The 18,996-nt window shown below is 41.3% G+C and overlaps 1 protein-coding gene across 2 annotated transcripts in view; it reads right to left on the bottom strand.

Annotated features, from left to right (window-relative positions):
* MAMDC2 (MAM domain containing 2) overlaps nt 1-18,996 on the bottom strand; it is a 131,866-nt gene that overhangs the window by 19,177 nt on the left and 93,693 nt on the right. For both annotated transcript variants that reach the window (XR_009447616.1, XM_059656873.1), the window contains exon 9: nt 16,456-16,721. Coding sequence is in view for 1 of the 2 variants with exons in the window: in XM_059656873.1 (XP_059512856.1) it covers nt 16,456-16,721 (266 nt within the window). In the remaining variant the exon portion in view is untranslated. The remainder of the gene's footprint in view (nt 1-16,455; nt 16,722-18,996) is intronic.

Genomic DNA, 18,996 nt, shown 5'->3' with positions numbered 1-18,996 from the left:
CAGAATAATGAGTTCGTGTGTCCTAGATTGGCATTGTTTATTATGATAGTTGCTAGGACTGAGTAAAATTAAAAATGCATTTCTTCAGTCACACTAGCCACATGCCAAATGCTCAATAGCCACATAGCATGAGTGGCCAACTGAATTGGACACAGCAGACACCTAACATTTCCTCACTGCAGGAAGTTCCATGGGAGAGAACTTCCTGGCTCCTTTTGGGCATTCCAAACAATCTGTCATCTGCCACAGCTGGTTAAGTGAAATGCTAAAGATGTTCTGGAACCGTACTGGGTTGTTCTTAGAACTCTTTCCGCACAGAGACCACTAGCCATACCACATGCTGTTCTGCCTGATAAAAGGTCCACAGTCAGCCAGCTAAGGATTAGATTCAAACTATGGTCTCAAACCCCTAATCTGTTTGGCAGTTGTCCATCAGCATCCCAACACACACAAAAGACACACCACAAGATCAGCTTGCTTGGTTTAACTCACTGGACTTTCCACCTGCTCTTCATAATGCTGATAATGTCAGCTCCTATTCTTGAGCCACCATCTTCCACTGTGAGGGCTACTTGAGGTGGAGAGGTTATTCTAGGTAATTCGCGACACAGCAAGCTGATGGTGGGGTCTGGTTGTCACAGGACGAAGGGAAAGCCAAACATTTTGGTCTGTTCTTAAGAACTCTGTCTCTGGGTCCAGTTAAGAATGTGACAAGAATGGAATTGGCCACGGTTTAAATTCTTGAGGAATCAACCTCTTTTTATTTTTAGATCTTTTAAAAAAAGAGTGTTTATTTCATTTTAGTATTTCAAAGCAAGTGGGATATTTCTAAAGACAAGGGGAAAAACCCTAGGCAACTTGAGTGCATATTAATATCTATTTGAGAGGGGAGAAGAAGAGGGATGAAGGAAAGTGATCTCTTGTAGATGGGTGTTTCTGATTTTATGCAAATCTCTTAAAAGTTAGAGGCAAATTAGATTTGTGTAAATCAATTTGTTTTAGTGTACTAAAGGTTCCAGTTTTTGGCACTGGTGATACTTGAACATTTTTATTCGAGAGAGAACATTCATTGTTGAGGAATCTTACCTAGACCAGCTTTGGAAACAGGCAATGAATGGAGAGCTACAGAAACATATCTGCATATACTTCTAAATATAGTCAAGTAAGGATCAACACTATTACTTAACTTACTTTTTAAGCAGACATTGTACATGCTCATTTATCTACAGTAAGGTGTTCTAATCTCAGCACTTTTGCAGGTTCAGATAATTCTTTGTTGTAGGGGATTCCCTTATGCATTATAGAATGTTAAGCAGCAACCCTGGTCTCTGTTTGGTTATCACATTGGGTTTTCCCCCTGCTATTCATAATGCTGATAATGTCAGCTCCTATTCTTGTGCAGCCATGTTACATTGTGGGGGCCACTTGAGGTGGAGAGGTTAATTTAGGGTAGTTTGTGACATAGTACGCTGATACCAATATTGCTAGATGCCAGTATCACCCCCAAGTCATGACAATCACAAATGTCTCCAGACATTGGCAAATACCCTTGGGGTGGGGACAAAATCTCCTCTGGTCCAGGGTGGTAGAAACTGCTGTACGGATTATAAAGCCCCATTTACCAAATTCCTATTCTGTGTCCTCCCTGTGCTGGCACTTTCAGATCTGTTACCTCATTATCATTGTTATTTTCAACCTATTTCTTCTCCCAGGTCAGAACAGAACAGTTGTTTTCTACTTTAAAAGTGGACTAGATTGAGTTGGTTTTCTCTCCTGCACATCACTGGGGAATGGTTTGAATAAGGAACGAACTATCTCCAAGCCCTGGAAACCAAAGTCAAAGGAGTGTAAAAGCAAGGGAGAGGTACTAACACTCGAACTGAATCATCATCCCCGAGATTAGCAGGGCTTTACTGCTCCAATTTCCTGTTCACAAAACGGCACATTGTCCAAGGGCAATGGAATTTCTTCTTTGTTTTCATCCATCTCTCTTTTGAAAAAGAATGATCTACTCCTTGAAAACAACATAATCCTAAAAAGTAACTGAGCAAAGTCTTTAACTATTTCCTAAAGTTTTTTGAAGTGTGGGAGAAGCAGTGGGGTGGAGAGAGGGTCTGTACAGAAACCCAACCACAAGATTGTGTTAGTCAGAGGGGCTAGATTGCCCCTAGAGCAGTCAAAGTCCATAAAAGTTCCTGCTTAAAGCACCTAGGAAAGAAACAGATATGTCAGGAGCTTATTTTCCAAACTAAGTCAGATTGGATTTTTAAAAGTATTAGGGTTACTGATCTTAATTTTATGAAGTCTTATAGTTCAAGGACTACCCAACACAATGAATAGGGTTTTGTTAAGGGAGGGAGAAAAATCAAGCTTTGCAGAGAGATGTGGAATATACAACAGCAAACCTTTGTTGTGCAGTGAAAAAGGATTGTCTGTATTGAAGAATTAAACACAGGCTTTATTAACTGATTTTTCACTATATTTCCCCCTCCCCTTCCCCACGGTCTTTATAGTCGTTTCCGTGGTCAGCTGGACGGACATAGTTGGCCAGGTTGTCCGGTTAGTCCACCATCTACTTTATCAACTGAATAGCCCCAGTTAGGCCTATAATTAGCAAGTGAATGATAGCTTCCAGAAATGGCCTTCTGTCTTCACACAGGAGCATTTCAACCCTATGCCAACAATACCGTAAATTACCCATGTTCACAAAACAAACCTAGTTAGGCATTTATTATAAGTGGTGGACCTCAATAATTTACCAGAGAGTTGATTCTGGGTTAAATTTAACTTTTTCTCTGATGAGGTTAAAATCCTTTGGAATCCCTTGCACAGATAAATTTGGATATGGCAACTATAGAGTAGATGGAATAATTATTCACAAAATGACTATAATCTAGTCAGTGAAATCCCAGAGCTTTACATAAAGATGCTATTGACGCAATTGTAGGATATGCTATAGAATGAAATTGCAATTGCATTCACTCAACTATTTGACAATAAGTTGTAATATAATTTAAAAAATACAAAAACACAAAGCAAAACAAAACAAAAATTCAAATGTTAAGACACTTGACTAATTTTCACAAATCCCCAAAGACAGGGTGAGTGTAGCTCTATCTAGAAAAATGAGTATGAAACGTTAGCAATTTTAGAACCACAGCCATGTTTTGGGAAGTAGTTGCTAAGTTGTAATAGCATGCCTCCTGCAGATACTATATTTAGTCTTCAGAACCCACAAAAGGCAGAATGACATGTGTTTTCAAATGTCTTTAGCTGACCAACACTTTTTTTTCTTCTATGACCCATCTGTTTTGTTTTTTCTTTTTTCAAGTCTCATTTGATTTAATTCAACTTTTGGCTTTGACAAGCAATAAAGATTGAGCAGCTTCCCGCTTCTCTCAGCATAAGTCTTTCTGCTCACAGGAGCCTTCTATTCTGTGGTAGAGGACATGCTGTGGCAGACTTGCAGATATGCAACCACAGTTTTACTTGCTTTTTTGCTGGTTAATATCTAGATTAATTTCTGGTTAATATCCAGATCTCTCAGCTCACCGATTTAAGAAATCTACATAATTTTTAAATATTTTGGTCACTGTAAAGGGAGGAGAGATTCCAGAAGAGACATCAGAATCAGTCATTATTTTAGACTGAGGAAAAGGCCCCTGTGACATAAGCTCAAGGTCACACAGCAGCCAGCTACATACCCAGGCATGAAATATGCAGCATATTTCAACCTCTCCTCTCAGTCAGTAACCTCTCCTCTCTGTAGCAGGTGTACCCTCACCTCAGTGATGTCCTTCTCTCCCTTAGCTGATGTTCCATATTGAAAATTAAGTCCATACGAAAGCATCTCCTCAAATCCCTATATCCACACCTACAACCTTATCTATATTTGTACCCATTTTTACTTCCTTTTCTTTGTTTTGGGAGCAAGGTCTGTTTGATTGCCAAATTCATGCTCTTCTCATTGTGGGACACAGATATCTAATCCTACTCAATTAATACTGAGGATCCTAATGGAAAATAAACATGAAAAGCCTCTGAAAAATGAACATGAGACAAAGGTGAGATGGTATCATTTTTAGTGTTTTAGAGCCTAATTACACACTCTAATAATGAGGACATTATTAAATCTAATTATAAGCCTTACATCATCATTGAAGGAAATTAGATATAAATGCCTTCATCTTTTTTTACATAACTCTCTTCAGGGGCCTGAACAAAACAATGTTGGGTGGACATATAATGTTTATCTCTGGCACACCTCCCTTAGGAAAGACCCCTGGCCAAATACATTCCCGAGTAATGTAATGTAATGTAATGTAATGTAATGTAATGTAATGTAATGTAATGTAGTGACCAATTTAATTGTCAAGTCCAAGGATGAACATCATAATACATAACTATTGTTGTGGCTCACTTGGATGGAGATATAAAAATATCAATCCTCCCAGAAGACAGGCAGAGAGCAATCAATAATTAGCACAAAAGGAAGATTCTAGGTCTTTGTCTTGACCTTCAAGAGCTCATTCCTGCCCTGGACGGACTTTTCCAGGATCAGGAGAGATAGCAGACACTCTAGCAGGAATACTGACTTTGCTCTACTCATGTCTGAGACATGGAGACAGTTGTTGGCCTTATTTTCATTGATCCCAAGGCAAAGTATAAATCCTTGACTTGATGAAGAGCTGTGGCTAAAGTTCACATAACACTAAACCCTTTTTAAACTATGCCACAACTTATAAAATCAACCCCTACTGATATATAATTGAGCAGTTTCCAATTTCTCAACTTTTTACAACTATTGCTGAGATGCATTTTGGTAGCTAAATCTTTGTGCATAACCATTATTTCCTGATAACAAACCCCTACAAGTACAATTGTTATGGCCAAAGTTTTGCATGTTTGGAGGCTTTCTTTTTGATGAATGTAATTGAAATGCTATCTAGAAATATATCTGCCCAGCCGATGTGGCTCCGTGGTTGAACATTGACCTATGAAGTAGGAGGTCACGGTTTGATTTCCAGTGAGGGTACATGCTTAAGGCACATGGCCATGGAGATGAATATGGGTCACAGAGCAAGAATGACCCACCCTAGCCCATACATTAGATTGCCACGCGGCCTTAAGCAGCCACATGGCCCATCACCATGTGGACTTGACATGCAATAGACTGCAGCTGGGAGCACAGGCTAACCTAGCCAGATGCTAGACTGGACTGTGCTTTACTATGGAGTAGAGACTGGGCAGTGGCCTTAATCCTAGCCCTGCTGAAAACAAGATTGGACTTTGTCCATGGTGAGATGGAGGGAGATGGGACCTTGTAAGGAAACCCTCTTAATTTTATTTCATCAATAAAACTTTTCACAATACCCCATCCTGCTGTGGGGGCCTCAGAAAATTCCTTTCCCTGCAGCACCCCAAGAACTCCACTTCTGCCAGTAACAGATAGGGACACCGAAAACAGAAGGAGAATCAAATGTCTTGGTTTGAAGACTGAGATGAAACAGGCAGGCCACAAATAGTAATGCCTCCTTGAGCAATGTATAGATACACGTGTGATCTGGCATTGAACAGAAAATAGAAGCTCACGGCCCATCAGCGGCGTGGTGGGAGATGCCATAGAGAAGTGGCTTGTGGGCCATTTGGAGAGAGACCTCTACGAGAGGGAGACACTGACAAGACAGAGCAGCAAATAGCCAGAGAAAGTCTTACAAGAGGAGGAGAAAAGGATGGGGCTATCTATGCAAAAGGAAGTAAGGTATTTTTCCCCAAGTGAAAGTAGAGTGCTGGAGGCTAATTCCAGCAGGTCATAAATGCAAGAAGTTCATCAAAAGGTTGATGGAACTTGGGGCTTCAGCAGGGCTGAAGACCTACATATTATTGCCTGCTGCCAGACAGCTGAGGGAAGTTCCCCCAACCTGATGGTCCTTTACTGTTTACCAAACCTTACCTTTGATATGTATATCTGCTTTGCTTTAGGGCAAAATGTGTTAATAAAAAGGTAGGGGTCCAGACATTCAGAGAACTTAATCACTAGGACTAAGTTTCCGTCTGGCTTTCCCCCATACCTTCCAAATTCATATTTCTTCTCTAGCTTCTTCATTCATTTATGCACAGCCCCTTTTCCAGATTCCTTGAACCCCAGCAGATGCAGGAAAAGACCCCGGCAGTAGAGAGTTTTTATTAATGTCTGAATTGCCAATTTCCCAGTAAGCGATTTCAGATTATAGTTCCCTGGTCTATGCGCTCAGAAATACTCACCTAATATATGAGCTCAGAAAACCAGAAGATCCCTAAAGATGTTCAATGTGAGTATCAAAAACTCACATTGCCTCATCCAGAAAACTTGGGAAAAGAATTCCTAAAATGCAGCCATTTTAAGGCTGTGAAATAACAAGATTAGAAATTTAGAAGTGTGGTGAAAGGCAGTGTTTTCAGGTTGTAAGCAATCCTTGGAATAAATGTTAGCTTACTTAAGCTTATTAGTAAAAATATGTGGAAAGAATGCCTATTCTGTCTTTTCAGATACCTCCATGGTACTGTGAGGACAAATGTGGTAATCAGTAATATTCCATGAAATTAACTCCTAGGGAAAGTCATGAAAGAATGCGGTGACATAAACACTACATCCCTGTCGGCTGCGTTAGCGGCTATCAGTTGTGCTAATCAGTCTTTCCAGTCATTTCCCCATAAGCTGACATGAAACGCACAAGCCCTCAACAAATACCTGGAAGGAAATGAAAAAGAACAAAACCCAGAATACCTCAAGCCTGCCTTATTCGTATTTAAAGCAGAATTCTTGGACTGACTACAGACGTTGTACCTTGAAAAGCTCAAGAGTTGGCTCCTTTTCCATACTTAGCCTCTCCATTCATTCCCATGTTAACACTTATTCCACTTAACAGTAAAATGTGCCCTGTGTATGGAACTGTTATAATCTGTTTTATATGTGCTGATTATCTTGTGAGTAATGAATGATCTTGCTATTTCTACGTTGTTCTCAGTTGCCCTACTTTCCTTAGGCCGGGGTGCTGGTAGTGGGGAGCAACTCTTTCCCAGTGTTCCCAGACATCGTGAAATGTGATAGGAAATTTATCTCCTCTCATGTATCTTGTCTACACATTGTGTTGCTGGTTCCTTAAGCCTTTTATAACCAGGTATCTTGTTATTAAATAGTCACCTACTTATACATCTTTCCAGAAACTTACTACACCTGCTCTTCTATTTGATGAATTCCCAAGTATTATCTTTAAAAATTTCAAAACCCTTAGATTTCTGCTTTTTATTTTTTCTTTCTTTATTTTATTTTATTTTAATTATTTTATTTTATATTTTATTTATTTATTTTAGATTTCTGCTTTTTAAAAGGAAGGTTTTAAAAGCATAAATCCAAATCAAAGACCTAAATTTTATTGATTTTTTTTTTTTTTTTTGCTAAAAGCAGATTATTGTAGGAGGAAATAAAGAAATAAAGAAAGCTATCCACGAGGATTGTGCTGCACAACATGAAAGGTCAGTTCCTGACATAAAGGTGCCTAAAAATAAAATAGGAGGTAGAAGAGACTTAGCAGTTAGTTCTCTTAAAACAGGCCCTTATTTCACAGAGAGGTGATGGCATTCTGATCTACATAGTTAACATCAGAGTTGAGACTTGAAGCCAAGTCTTCCTATTCCAGACACAGGATCCTTTATTATACAAATCTCATTCTAACAAGTAAAACACAAGTTTAGGACTGATAATAGATTCAGAGGAAGGGGCACTTGAGATGGACTTTGAGAGGAGGGGATTGATTGTCTCAGGCATGATGATTTCTGCAGCAAGATCAATGAGTTACGCCCTGTGAGGGTGGGAGGCCAAGGTCAGAAGGCAAGGAATAGGGGAGTGAGAAAATGCACTGAAGCACAGACAGTAACTGAAGATGCATTTTTCAAGAAATTTGAAGATAACAGGAATGGAATAGGGTGGCCGCTTAAATAGGTATGAAGGTGAAAAGAAGGTTTGTTCATTTGTGTGAACAACATATGTTGCAAAGGACTAATGAAGATTTATAAGAGAGGGAATAATTTATGAAATAAGGCCCCAGAGGAGGAAGGAACGTGAGAAAACATGTGTAGATGGATCCGTTGGTTTTGTCAAATTCATCAGGTGACAAAGAAAGGCAGGTGAGGATTCAGAGAGGAACAGAATTGAAGGGGCTTGTGCTGAATGCCTTCATCCTTTTGGGAGATGAGCCCATGGGGTCACAGCCTAAGAATGAGGCAGGGAGAATCAAGTTGAAAACTTGTGAATGAAAATGGATCTGAACATCTGGGTGGGGAATGAGAAGGAAGGTCAACTAGAGATGAGATGAATGAAAAGGTTTTCCCAGCAGCTTGAGGGAACAGAGGAGGTTCATTAGTCTGGTTTTCTTCAGCTGTGCTGAGAAGGGGCTGGGGGGTGGGGGAGTAGATGAAAGGAGCTGCCAAGGGTTCAGAGGACCAAGGTGGTAGAAGCCAGCAGGGCCTGGGGATGGGAGAGTGTGATGTGGAAGTGATCATACCAGTGACCACAAGCACAGAATGGAGGCTGGGGGGGGGGGGGGCGGGGGACAGAAAAAGGATCTGGAAAATTCAGAAAGGATCTTGCAAAATCTCACATCCATCTTTGGGTATAGAAAAATGGCGCGATGTAAGGATGGAAAGTTTTTCCAAAGAGAAGAGTTTGGGGTTTTAGTAAATATAATCATAAAAAGCCCCAAACCAGACTTAGCATGTATATGTTAATGTGTGTCTTTATACCCATGCCAGCAGAATAGTCTTGCATTTAAGTGTTCACACTAGAATTTCTTACAGAACAAACTGCTCAGCTGTTGTGCTATAGGGATTAAGTTTTATATGGCCCAAAGGCAGAAACATTTAATATTCCTTCTTCCTTTGATGGATTTATGTTACTCTTCCTTGTCATGAGAACACATCATTTTTGACAGTTTAATTCTCTTTCTTATTTAATGAGTACCCACTCTGTTCCAGAAATTGTGTTTGCATTAGAAGTAAAAATTAGCCCTGGCCAGGCATTAGCAGGCTCAGTGGTATGTGCTGGAGGCAACCAGTGGATATGTCTCTCTCACATTGATGTTTCTCTCTCCCTCCCTTCCAATCTCTCTAAAAATCAATGCAAAAAATGTCCTCGAGTAAGGATTAAAATAAATGACTAAATGAAAAATAACTAAGACATGGTTATCTGCATCAGAAGCTTACAGTCTGGTTAATGTAACGAGGCAGGGAAATAGACAGCTTCAATACAATGGATTAAGTGCTATGGCAGTAGGGTGGTGCTAAAAGGGGCTACCTAAGACAAGGGTTCTATGTCAAGTACTTTGTGGGAACTGGTACCTTAAACAGGATTTTTTGATGTAGCACTTACCGGAGTTTCTAACATGTTACCGTGCATGTTGTGAATCTTTGTGTGATCTATTATGCAAATTCCCCAACTCATTTGATCACAGAACCCCCTTTCAGTAGAACAGCTCAAGAAATTTCTACCCCAATAGGACACACCCCAGAAGTGCTGACATAGGTTCTTGCCTAGGGAAAACAGAAAAGTATTTAAATTTTTTCAGATTGGCCAGATGGGTTTTTTCTCTAAATCCATTAATGACTTTGGAACTTGGTTTGTTTTCTAACCCTATAACAGAGTAAAGACGTAGACTTAGAGGAGTTTACCATGATTTTACTGCCTGCTGAGCTGATCATTAAGCCAGACCTGAAGAAACAGAAGGCCTGCCCATTCTCTCATTTATGGGCCACTTAGCACTGTTTTCCAAAAGAAATATTTAACAACAAAATATTGAGTTCCTCTCAGTCCTTCTAATTAACAGACCGCTTATCGATCTTTGCTAAGGGACAATTAGCTTCAGGCCAGGAGATACTGCAGGACCTGGTATGTGCACTGCAGTGACGGAGCATGATGTTAAACTGAGGATTTAAACACATGAAGGCTGGTGCTTGTGCTCCATCATTAGGGAATTTCTGACAAGGACTCTCTAGTCTCTCCCGACATCTGGCTTTTAAGGAAAGCATTTTGGAGTGAAATGTTGCCTCTCATTACCCTCTCTGGTGTGCTGAAGTCTCAGGTTAATTATTGATTACCTTCTTTCCACTTAGTAACATGCTGGAGAAAAAACAATCAAGAAAACCATTTCACGATTCCTGCCCTTTCAAAATTTTTCTAAAACATTACAAAATTTATTTTGGGTTATTGAGGATTGTGTAAAAGCAGCCATTTCATTAAGAAAGTATAGTACTATTAAATCAATGTGCAGAAATATCCATGTACTATAGAGATATTGCCTATGAAACCTTATGAGGATCAGGACCTAGAAAAAAATTCCCCTAACTCTGTCATTCATTCCCTCCCCTCCTTTCCTCTCCCCTTCCCCCCCTCCCCCCCTCCTTTCCTCCATGACTCCCTCCAGCTGCATTTAATAAATGCTAACTAGCCGAAACTGGTTTGGCTCAGTGGATAGAGCATCAGCCTGCGGACTGAGAGGTCCCGGGTTCGATTCCGGTCAAGGGCATGTACCTGGGTTACGGGCACATCCCCGGTGGGGATGTGCAAGAGGCAGCTGATCGATGTTTCTCTCTCATCAATGTTTCTAACTCTCTCTATCTCTCTCCCTTCTTCTCTGTGAAAAATCAATAAAATATATTTAAAAAAAATGCTAACTACAGTGCCAGGTACATGCTAAGGGCTTTACCTGATGCATCTCATTTGATCTTCACCATAATCCCATGAGGTAGGTAATACTAGTCACCCATTTACCTATGAGGAAAAGCGAGGCTCAGGAAGGTCACGTAACTAGCCCAAACTATTAGGCATAAGTGGCACAGAACCCACAGCCCAGTCCCTGATGCATTGTGCTGTATTTCCCTCTATCCCTGTCTGTATTGAACCACCTTGAATTCTGACCTCTTCTAGGAGCCAAAGTTACTTCTAAAATAGAACAACTCATCATTAGTAATAAAACCCCAGAAATTTTTAGGAATCTTGAGTTAAGGCTCCCATTTTCACCTGATTCTATACTTTCCATGTTAGTCAGGAGAGATGTGGGAGGCATAAAGGCATAATATAAAAAGCTGGATGAAAAGGTGAAGGGATTAAGACGTACAAATTGGCAGCTATAACATAGTCACGAGGATGTAAAGTAGTGCATAGGGAACGTAGTCAATAATACTGTAATACCTAGATATGCTGCCAAGTGGGTACTAGGCTTACTGGGGGAATCACCTCGTAAGTTATATAAATGTCTATCCATGATGCTGCATATCTGAAACTGATATTGAATATAAACTGTAATTTTTTTTTTAAAGCATGGATTCTGGAGTCAGAAAGACCTGGATTTACCTCTCAGCTTTGCCACTTAATAGCTGTGTGCTGTTAAACAGTGTCTTTAATTTTCTGCCCAAGCTTTTTTCATCTGTTAAATGGGGCTATAATGCTTTCCTTCTGAGGGTGCGATAGCATCAGATGAATGCTTAGTATGGTGCCTGGCTCAGGGAAAGTGTTCAATAAAAGTTACTGTTGTTTGTAGGTGTGACAACATTACACTGAATCCATCATACAGATACTCGGCTAGAAAGGTCTCAGGGAAATTCTCACCACTGCAATCATTCCTTAAATAGAGCTCTGTATTACAGTTTCCATCAAAGAGCAGACACTCTAGCAAGGGAGTTGTTCTTTGAACCAGCCCATTGTTCTTAAAACAGACTGGGTAAGAACTAAGCGGGGAAAAGGTGAAGAAACAGCCGGAGTGAAGAAACAGCTGGGGAGGCACAGATGGGGTAGCATGTGGGTTAGGAGTGAGGAAGGAGGAACAGGCTGAGGAAGGGAGACAGGCTGAAAGTTCTGACTTCCTTCCAGTTCTGTCCAGACTACCCCTCACTCAGCTCAGCTCTGGTTTGCGATGGCAACTCACTGAAAGGTGAAAATAATGTTCACCTTTATTAAGGCAGGTTATACTCACAAGCAACCTGCCCTGAAAGGGATTGTTGTTGTAATTACTTTGACTATGCAGCGTACCCAGACATATCCACCAAACATTTCCACTAGTGAAAATTAGCACCATTAGGCTAGGTGCAGTCAAAATTCAAACACATGGCTTTGAGCTAGGGGACGGGTGTGAAATGCAGGCATTCGCTCTCTTCTGGTTGGGCCCTGACTAATCACACTTGATTGGCTTTGGGGATGGGGTGGTGAGGATGTAAAACAGAGGCAAGGGAGGTTCTCCCCACAGCCGTGCAATAAGCTCTGAGCTTAGACATTCATTTCTAATGGGACATGATCTTGGTTTAGTCTTACTCCGCATTCTGGGATGCCAAGGGCACTAAAAGAAGATACATTGCTTTCCCTTCAGGAATGCTGTAAGAATTAAATAAAATAACAGAAGGTGTCTGTACCCCAAGGCAAGTGGGGAGCCTTACTTTCTCCAGCTGCGCAAGAACAAACCTCCTCCAAGGGTAAAAACTTTGAGCACCAAAGAAAACCTGCTCCACAGGGCAAACTTCAGAGTTGGATAGGCCATGGTTCAAATCCTAGCTCTGCCACTTACCAGCCATTTACTCATTTGTTATTTTATTTATTCCTTTTTCATTCTTCTTCTTTTTATTCATTCAGTACATAAGTACCAAACCAAATTTACTAAACAAAATGTTACTGATGATCTACTTTGCACCAGGCACAGTGCTGTAGATACAGAAATGAGTAAGACTAACAAGGTTTCTGTCCTTATGAAGGTTATATTTTTATGGGAGAAGAGAAATGGACAATGAACACCTTGAGCATCAACATTTGATTAGAATGAGGGTCAACAACCACTGCTCAAAAGTCAGAGCCCAACAGTCATCCCACAGACAATTATTGAGAATGGACTGTGTGACAAGTATCTTTTAGGTTTTGGGTATCAACAAGAACAGTAAGAAAGAAAGAGATTTAAAAAATTAAGAGAATATTTTTCAGCTATATATAAAAAAAGAATTAAATCTTACAACTGTGCTAAGGGCATTATGCCAAGTAAAATATGTCAGACAGAGAAAGAGAAATAGTGGGTGATCTCATTTATATGAAATATAAAAAAAAGCAAAACAAAACAGAACAAAAATCCAAGAGAATGGTTTGGTGGTTGCCAGAGGTAGGGATGTGGGTTGAGGGTGGATGAAGAGGATCAAAAGGTACAAACTTCCAGTTATAAAATAAACAAGTCCTGGGGATGTAATGTACAGCATAGTGACTATAGTCAATAATACTGTATTGCATATTTGAAAGTTGCTAAGAGAGTAGATCTTAAGAGTTCTTATCATAAGAAAATAATTTTTGTTACTATGTAAGGTGACAGATGCTAACTAGATTTTATGTGGTGATTTCATAATATATATAAATATTGAATCATTATGTTATATACCTGAAACTAATAAAATGTTATATTACATTATTATAGTTGTATTAGAGGCCTGGTGCACGAAATTTGTGCACAGGGTGGGGGGGGGGGGGAGGCGGGTTCCTTCAACCCGGCCTGCATCCCTCTTCGGGACCTTTCAGGGGATGTCCGACTGCCAGTGTAGGCCTGATCCTTCAGGGAATGGGCCTAAATTGGCAGTTGGACATCCCTCTCGCAATCTGGGACTGCTGGCTCCTACCACTCACCTGCCTGCCTGATTACCTCTAACTGCCCTCCCCTGCTGGCCTGATTGCCCCTAACTACTCTCCCTTGCCAGCCTGATCACCCCTAACTGCTCCCCTGGCAGCCTGATCGCCCCTAACCGCCTCTGCCTCAGTCCCCGCCACCATGGCTTTGTCCAAAGGGAGGACCGGACGACCAGAAGATGTCTAGTTGACCCAGTCTAATTAGCATATTACCCTTTTATTAGTATAGATTATAAGCTATATAAATAATATGTTATAATTACATTATTATATTATATAGAATATATGATAATATATTAATATTATTTTGTTATATTACTATGTTAAGGTCAATTACACCTTAATTTTTAAAAAACTGACTAAGATTGAAAAACCAGTAAGTGGTGGAATGGGGATTTGAAGCTAGAGGCTCCTGTGTCTATGCTCCTAGACACTGTGTTATACTGTCTCCTAGACGATAAATGGGAGGCCTGGGGTGCCACGGAACTCTAAACCATCTCTGGGGCCAGAGAAGGATTCTCTGTGGAGGTGAGATTTAAGCTGTGATTGAATTAAGAGGCATCTAGGCAGAGGAAATGGTTTGCAAAGCCTCAAGGTGAGAGAGAGCAGAGTATTCAGCAGGAATTCATTGTGCAATGCAGTTTGAATGGCGAGAGCAAGAGGAGAGCTGGGAAGGGGACTGATGTCAGAGCCTGTTCCCTAAGAGCAGTAGGAGGTCTCAGGGTTCGTACAGGGGAGGGCTTCCTCAGGAGAACGCTGCTGCCCGGGAACCCAGATTGGACTGCAGGAGGGCTGGGCTTTTTAATTTCATCTTTCAGAATCAATTTACAGACTAATGGTTCCCATCCAGGATGGTATGGCACCTCTGGGCCATGTGGGAATGTGTGGAAATAATTTGGGTTGCTGCACTAATTGCAGATGTTAAAAATCCAGTAATGTGAGGGATGCCCCCTCCTGCCCCAAACACAAAGGCCATCTTCCAAATGCCAAGGGGGCCCACACTGGGAAATCCAGCTATCGAGAAAGCCAGAGGCATCCCTACTGGAATATAAATGTTATAAGCCATGATAATGCAAAGGCAATTGTATAGCTGAGAGACTCTGAGAAATGGAGGGGGCCAAAGAGGCGAAGGGAAATGTCAGAGCGAAAATTTATTCATCTTACATAGTGTGTGTTAAGAGACACTATCTAAATGTATGGGCCCAAAAATAGATGGTTAAGTGGATTAAAGCTATAAAGGAAATTGAGAGAAAAGTAAAAGAGGAGGAGAGAGAAAGGGAGAAGAAATGATATAAATAAGCTAAACTCTTTATCTCTCATAGCAGGGAGCCAGCAACACTTGAGGTTAATGAATCAAGAAATGGAGGCAGAAATACAATATTTAGAATTATAGAGGAAACCACCAGAAAACCAGGGAGAAAACCATCAGGAAAAGAAGTGGAATCAAAGTTTGAGTTCCAGGGTAGGAAACGGCCAGGGAAAGTCTGACTCTTCATTTTATCCCTTCTCTGAAATTCTGTTTGTATGTTATTTCCATCTGTATATGTCAACATCAGTGAACTTTGGTTTCCTGCCCTTCTTAAGGCCAGCCTCTATGATGGATGTCAAATGGCCTCTCCCTCTCCCAGGAGCTGACTCTCTTTAGCAGGGACCTGTGGAAACTGGGGGCCACCTTCAGACACGTGTCCCGAGTTTGTAGTGTGCCATCTCCTCATAGGCATGGGGAGTTCCTCCCGAGGCTGTGAGAACTTCCCTGCCCCACTGGGTCTCCATCCTTTTTTCCTTAAGTGACTGGGGAGGATTTGTTGCTGGGAGGGATGGAGGTCAGCCTAAGAAGACAAGGGAAGATTCTCTGAGGCGCCCTTAGTTGCTGGAGGGCTTGCTCCTATTCCATGGGAGTCAGGTAAGAGCAGGGACTCGCTCTAAAGAGGTGGGCAGGTTCCTGAACAAGCCATGTGAGTAGAGGATATGGGGGGGAAAGGGTGGAGTCCGGTACATGGGGGCAAGAATTAGAATCCAGTGTGGTCTGAACCTTAGCCCTCCAAATACCAGTGCAGCGGGGCCTCGATTTGTCACTATTTTTCATATGTCCAGTTGGTAGAATCACTCCTGTTTTTCTATACTGCCTTTCTGTGATATAGTGAGATGGTATGCTGTTAGTTCCTTACATATCTGTATCTCACTTTTCTGTCATCTGTGACCTCCTTAAAGGTGACTCTGAACCTCATTTATCTTTATATCCCCTGTACTGAGCATATACCTAATAAGTGCTGGTTGAATCAAGAAATAAATAAACAAATGGATGAATGAATGAATGAAATGCTTACTATAACCCCTTTGGAAAACAATAGCAAAACAGAGTGTGGACTACAATAAAAATTCCATTAATTTCTGGTGCATCCCTGATTGTGTGAATCTGATGCAAGTGTGTGTGTGTGTGTGTGTGTGTGTGTGTGTGTGTGTGTTGTGGCTTCAAACTAAAGTTTAGCTGTTAAACTTGGACTGTTAACATATTCCCTGTCTTTCGACTATTCTCAGAGAACCTGAGAAATAAATGACAAGCAAACTCCCTAGGTGGCCATGATTCTGAGACACAGACAACTGGAAAGAACTGAAGGATATAATTGGCTCTGGCCGGGGACAGCGTGGGGGTGTGGGCTGTCAGCTGGAACAGAAGGAAAATAACACATCACCAGTTGAAAATAATTAAACAGAAATTCACTTATGCAGGCCAGCAACTGCGAGCGAGCAAAGGGTTGTGCAGGTTCCTGTACCTTGGTAGGCATGGGCTTCTTAAAGGCGATCTCCGCTTGCATCCAAACGCCCCTTGGGGACTCCAGCACAGACCAGATCTTCTCTTGAACCACGTGGTTCTCTTCAAAGAGATAAACAGCTAGAGTGTCACTCATTTTTAAGAAGCCATAGATGGCGTAATAAAAACGTAGACAATACTGCAAGTTTCCCGGCAGGGAGGGACCGTAGAGCCTTCCAATGTAGCCAGGCTGAGACGTAAACTTCGTGTTGGCCAGCAAGTAATACCCTGTGAACAGGACAAAGCATCAGTGTATCAGCCAGGACAAGTTTAAATAATGTAGCTCAGATTACCAAGTGGGACAACTTGGTTAAAGTCGTGGAATGGGTCAAAAGACTATTTCCACAGGCTTTACATGGTAAAGCATTTTCTAATATCTGGCTTGATGATGGAATAGTCTTATACTATATTGCCAATAAACCTTCTCCAATTCTAAGTAAACTTCATAAGCAAGTATAGATTTCCAACTGCATATGCCCAGATTCTGGTCATCAATTAGGAGTTATAATTGTTGACCGGGGTCAAACAGCTGCCTTAGTCTGAGCACCAGTGCTGTCACAGTGAGCATAAAGCCCAGGGCAGATTTTTCCATTCTGTCTGCGGTGACCATTAGAGATGGAGAGGTTGCAGGCTGGCCTGGCAGTCCCGGGTGAGGGAGGGTCTGTGTGTCTGGGCAGAGCCTAGTCCTCTCTCGGTCATATGTTAAACCTGCCCCTGACGAGCAGGTTTTGAATCAGATGGATCTTCCCAGGTGCTGAAGATCTATATCTTTCCCTTATTCCTTCTAAATAAAATAAAGAAAAATGAAATAAACAACTTCCCTCCCATCTGCTTCTCCACCTCTATAGTAAGAAATAATAAAGTCCTCACCTAAAGTTGTCAATAGATTCTGCAACTTAATTGAAAAGACATATAATGAAACCAATTTTACCAAAGGCTAATTGATGCAACAAGAGTTAGGTTCCTACAGCATCTCATCAACATTAAACAATATGCATTGGATAAAATGAGTCATTTGAGGACCTGCTATACTCCACATGTTTTCTTTTCCTTCTCTGCTCCTCTTTACATTTTGTGGGGGGGCGCCGCAGTCTTTGCTATATAGTTCGTTTTATCCAGTTATTTAACTCACTTGGGAAAAAGTTCTATTTCACAGGAGTGAGATTATGAACTGAATTGTATATGCAAATGTCAAAGCCCTAACTCCCAATGTGACTGTATTTGGAGACAGGGCTTTTAAGGAGGTAATTAAGGTTAAATGAGGCTATAAGGGTGGGGGCCTTAACCCTATAGGACTGACGTCATAAGAAGAGGAAGAGACACCTGAGATCTCTCTCCACGAGGACACACTGAGAAGATGCAGTCTACACGCCAGGAAGGGAGGGCCCACAAGAAACCAATCCTGACAACACCTTGATCTTGGACTCCCAGCCTCCAGAACTGTGAGGAAATAATTTATGTTGTTTAAGTCACCCAGTCTATGGTATTTTGTAATGGCTGCCCAAGCAGACTAATCCAGGGGACCACACAATAGCCAGCCATCTTTTTGAAACCTACATTTAATCACTCTCTTCTCTACTTAACACCTTTCAATGGCTTCCCATTTCCTTTATAATAAAATCCCAAATGCTTACTCTGGCCTGCTACACCCATGATCCGTCTCCCTCTCTAACTTCATTCTCCTCCCTATGGTGCTGCCTCACTAACCTCCAGTATCTTGGAGAGTCCAACTCTTTCCAAGCTCGAGGTCCCCACAGGTGCCCTCCCCTGTGCTTGGGTGACCCCCACTATCCTGGCTAATTCCCATTCCCCTCAGAAGGGGACTCCCCGAATCCCCAACCAATAATAGCTTTTTCCCCTCTATTCTCTCTGAGAGCTCACTCTTCATTTCTTTTATTGCACTTACCACAGGTCATAATTATGAATTTATCTGTGTCTATATTTGTCTAATGTCTCTCCTGTCCATTGAAATTACTGTCAGCCACACAGGACAAGCTTCATACCTCACTTGCTCACTATTGTATCCCCCAGGAGTTAGTCTGGCCAAGGTCAGAATAGGTTTTTGTAGGGCCTGTGCTTATACAAGTTAAGCAACCTCTGAGAAAAAAAGTACAAAATTACAAGTATAATCTTGCAAAGTCCCCTTCAAGGCAATTCTCCCCAGTGTCCAGTGTGTCAGTAATTGTCGAATAAATAACTGAGACACTAACCCTTTGAGAACCAGCCCTTTCCACCAGTGTCTACTGGCATGAGCTTCACAAGGGAGCCATTAAAGCGATATGTGACCCAGATACAGGGAGCTCACACTGGTTTCTAAGAGTCCCTTGTAGATAATCCATCAAGTGCCCACCAACATTTCCAACAGCTTTTATTCCCCCACAATATATATCTTTCCTCACAGTGAAATATCCATGGCATAAAATTTACCCTTTCGATTATTTTCAAGTGTACAATTCAGTGGCATCTAGTTCATTCTCTATGCTGGGCAACCACCATGGTTATT

Source organism: Myotis daubentonii, chromosome 11 (assembly GCF_963259705.1).
Source record: "Myotis daubentonii chromosome 11, mMyoDau2.1, whole genome shotgun sequence".
Taxonomy (NCBI): Eukaryota; Metazoa; Chordata; class Mammalia; order Chiroptera; family Vespertilionidae; genus Myotis; species Myotis daubentonii.
This window is presented reverse-complemented; position numbering and strand designations above follow the sequence as displayed.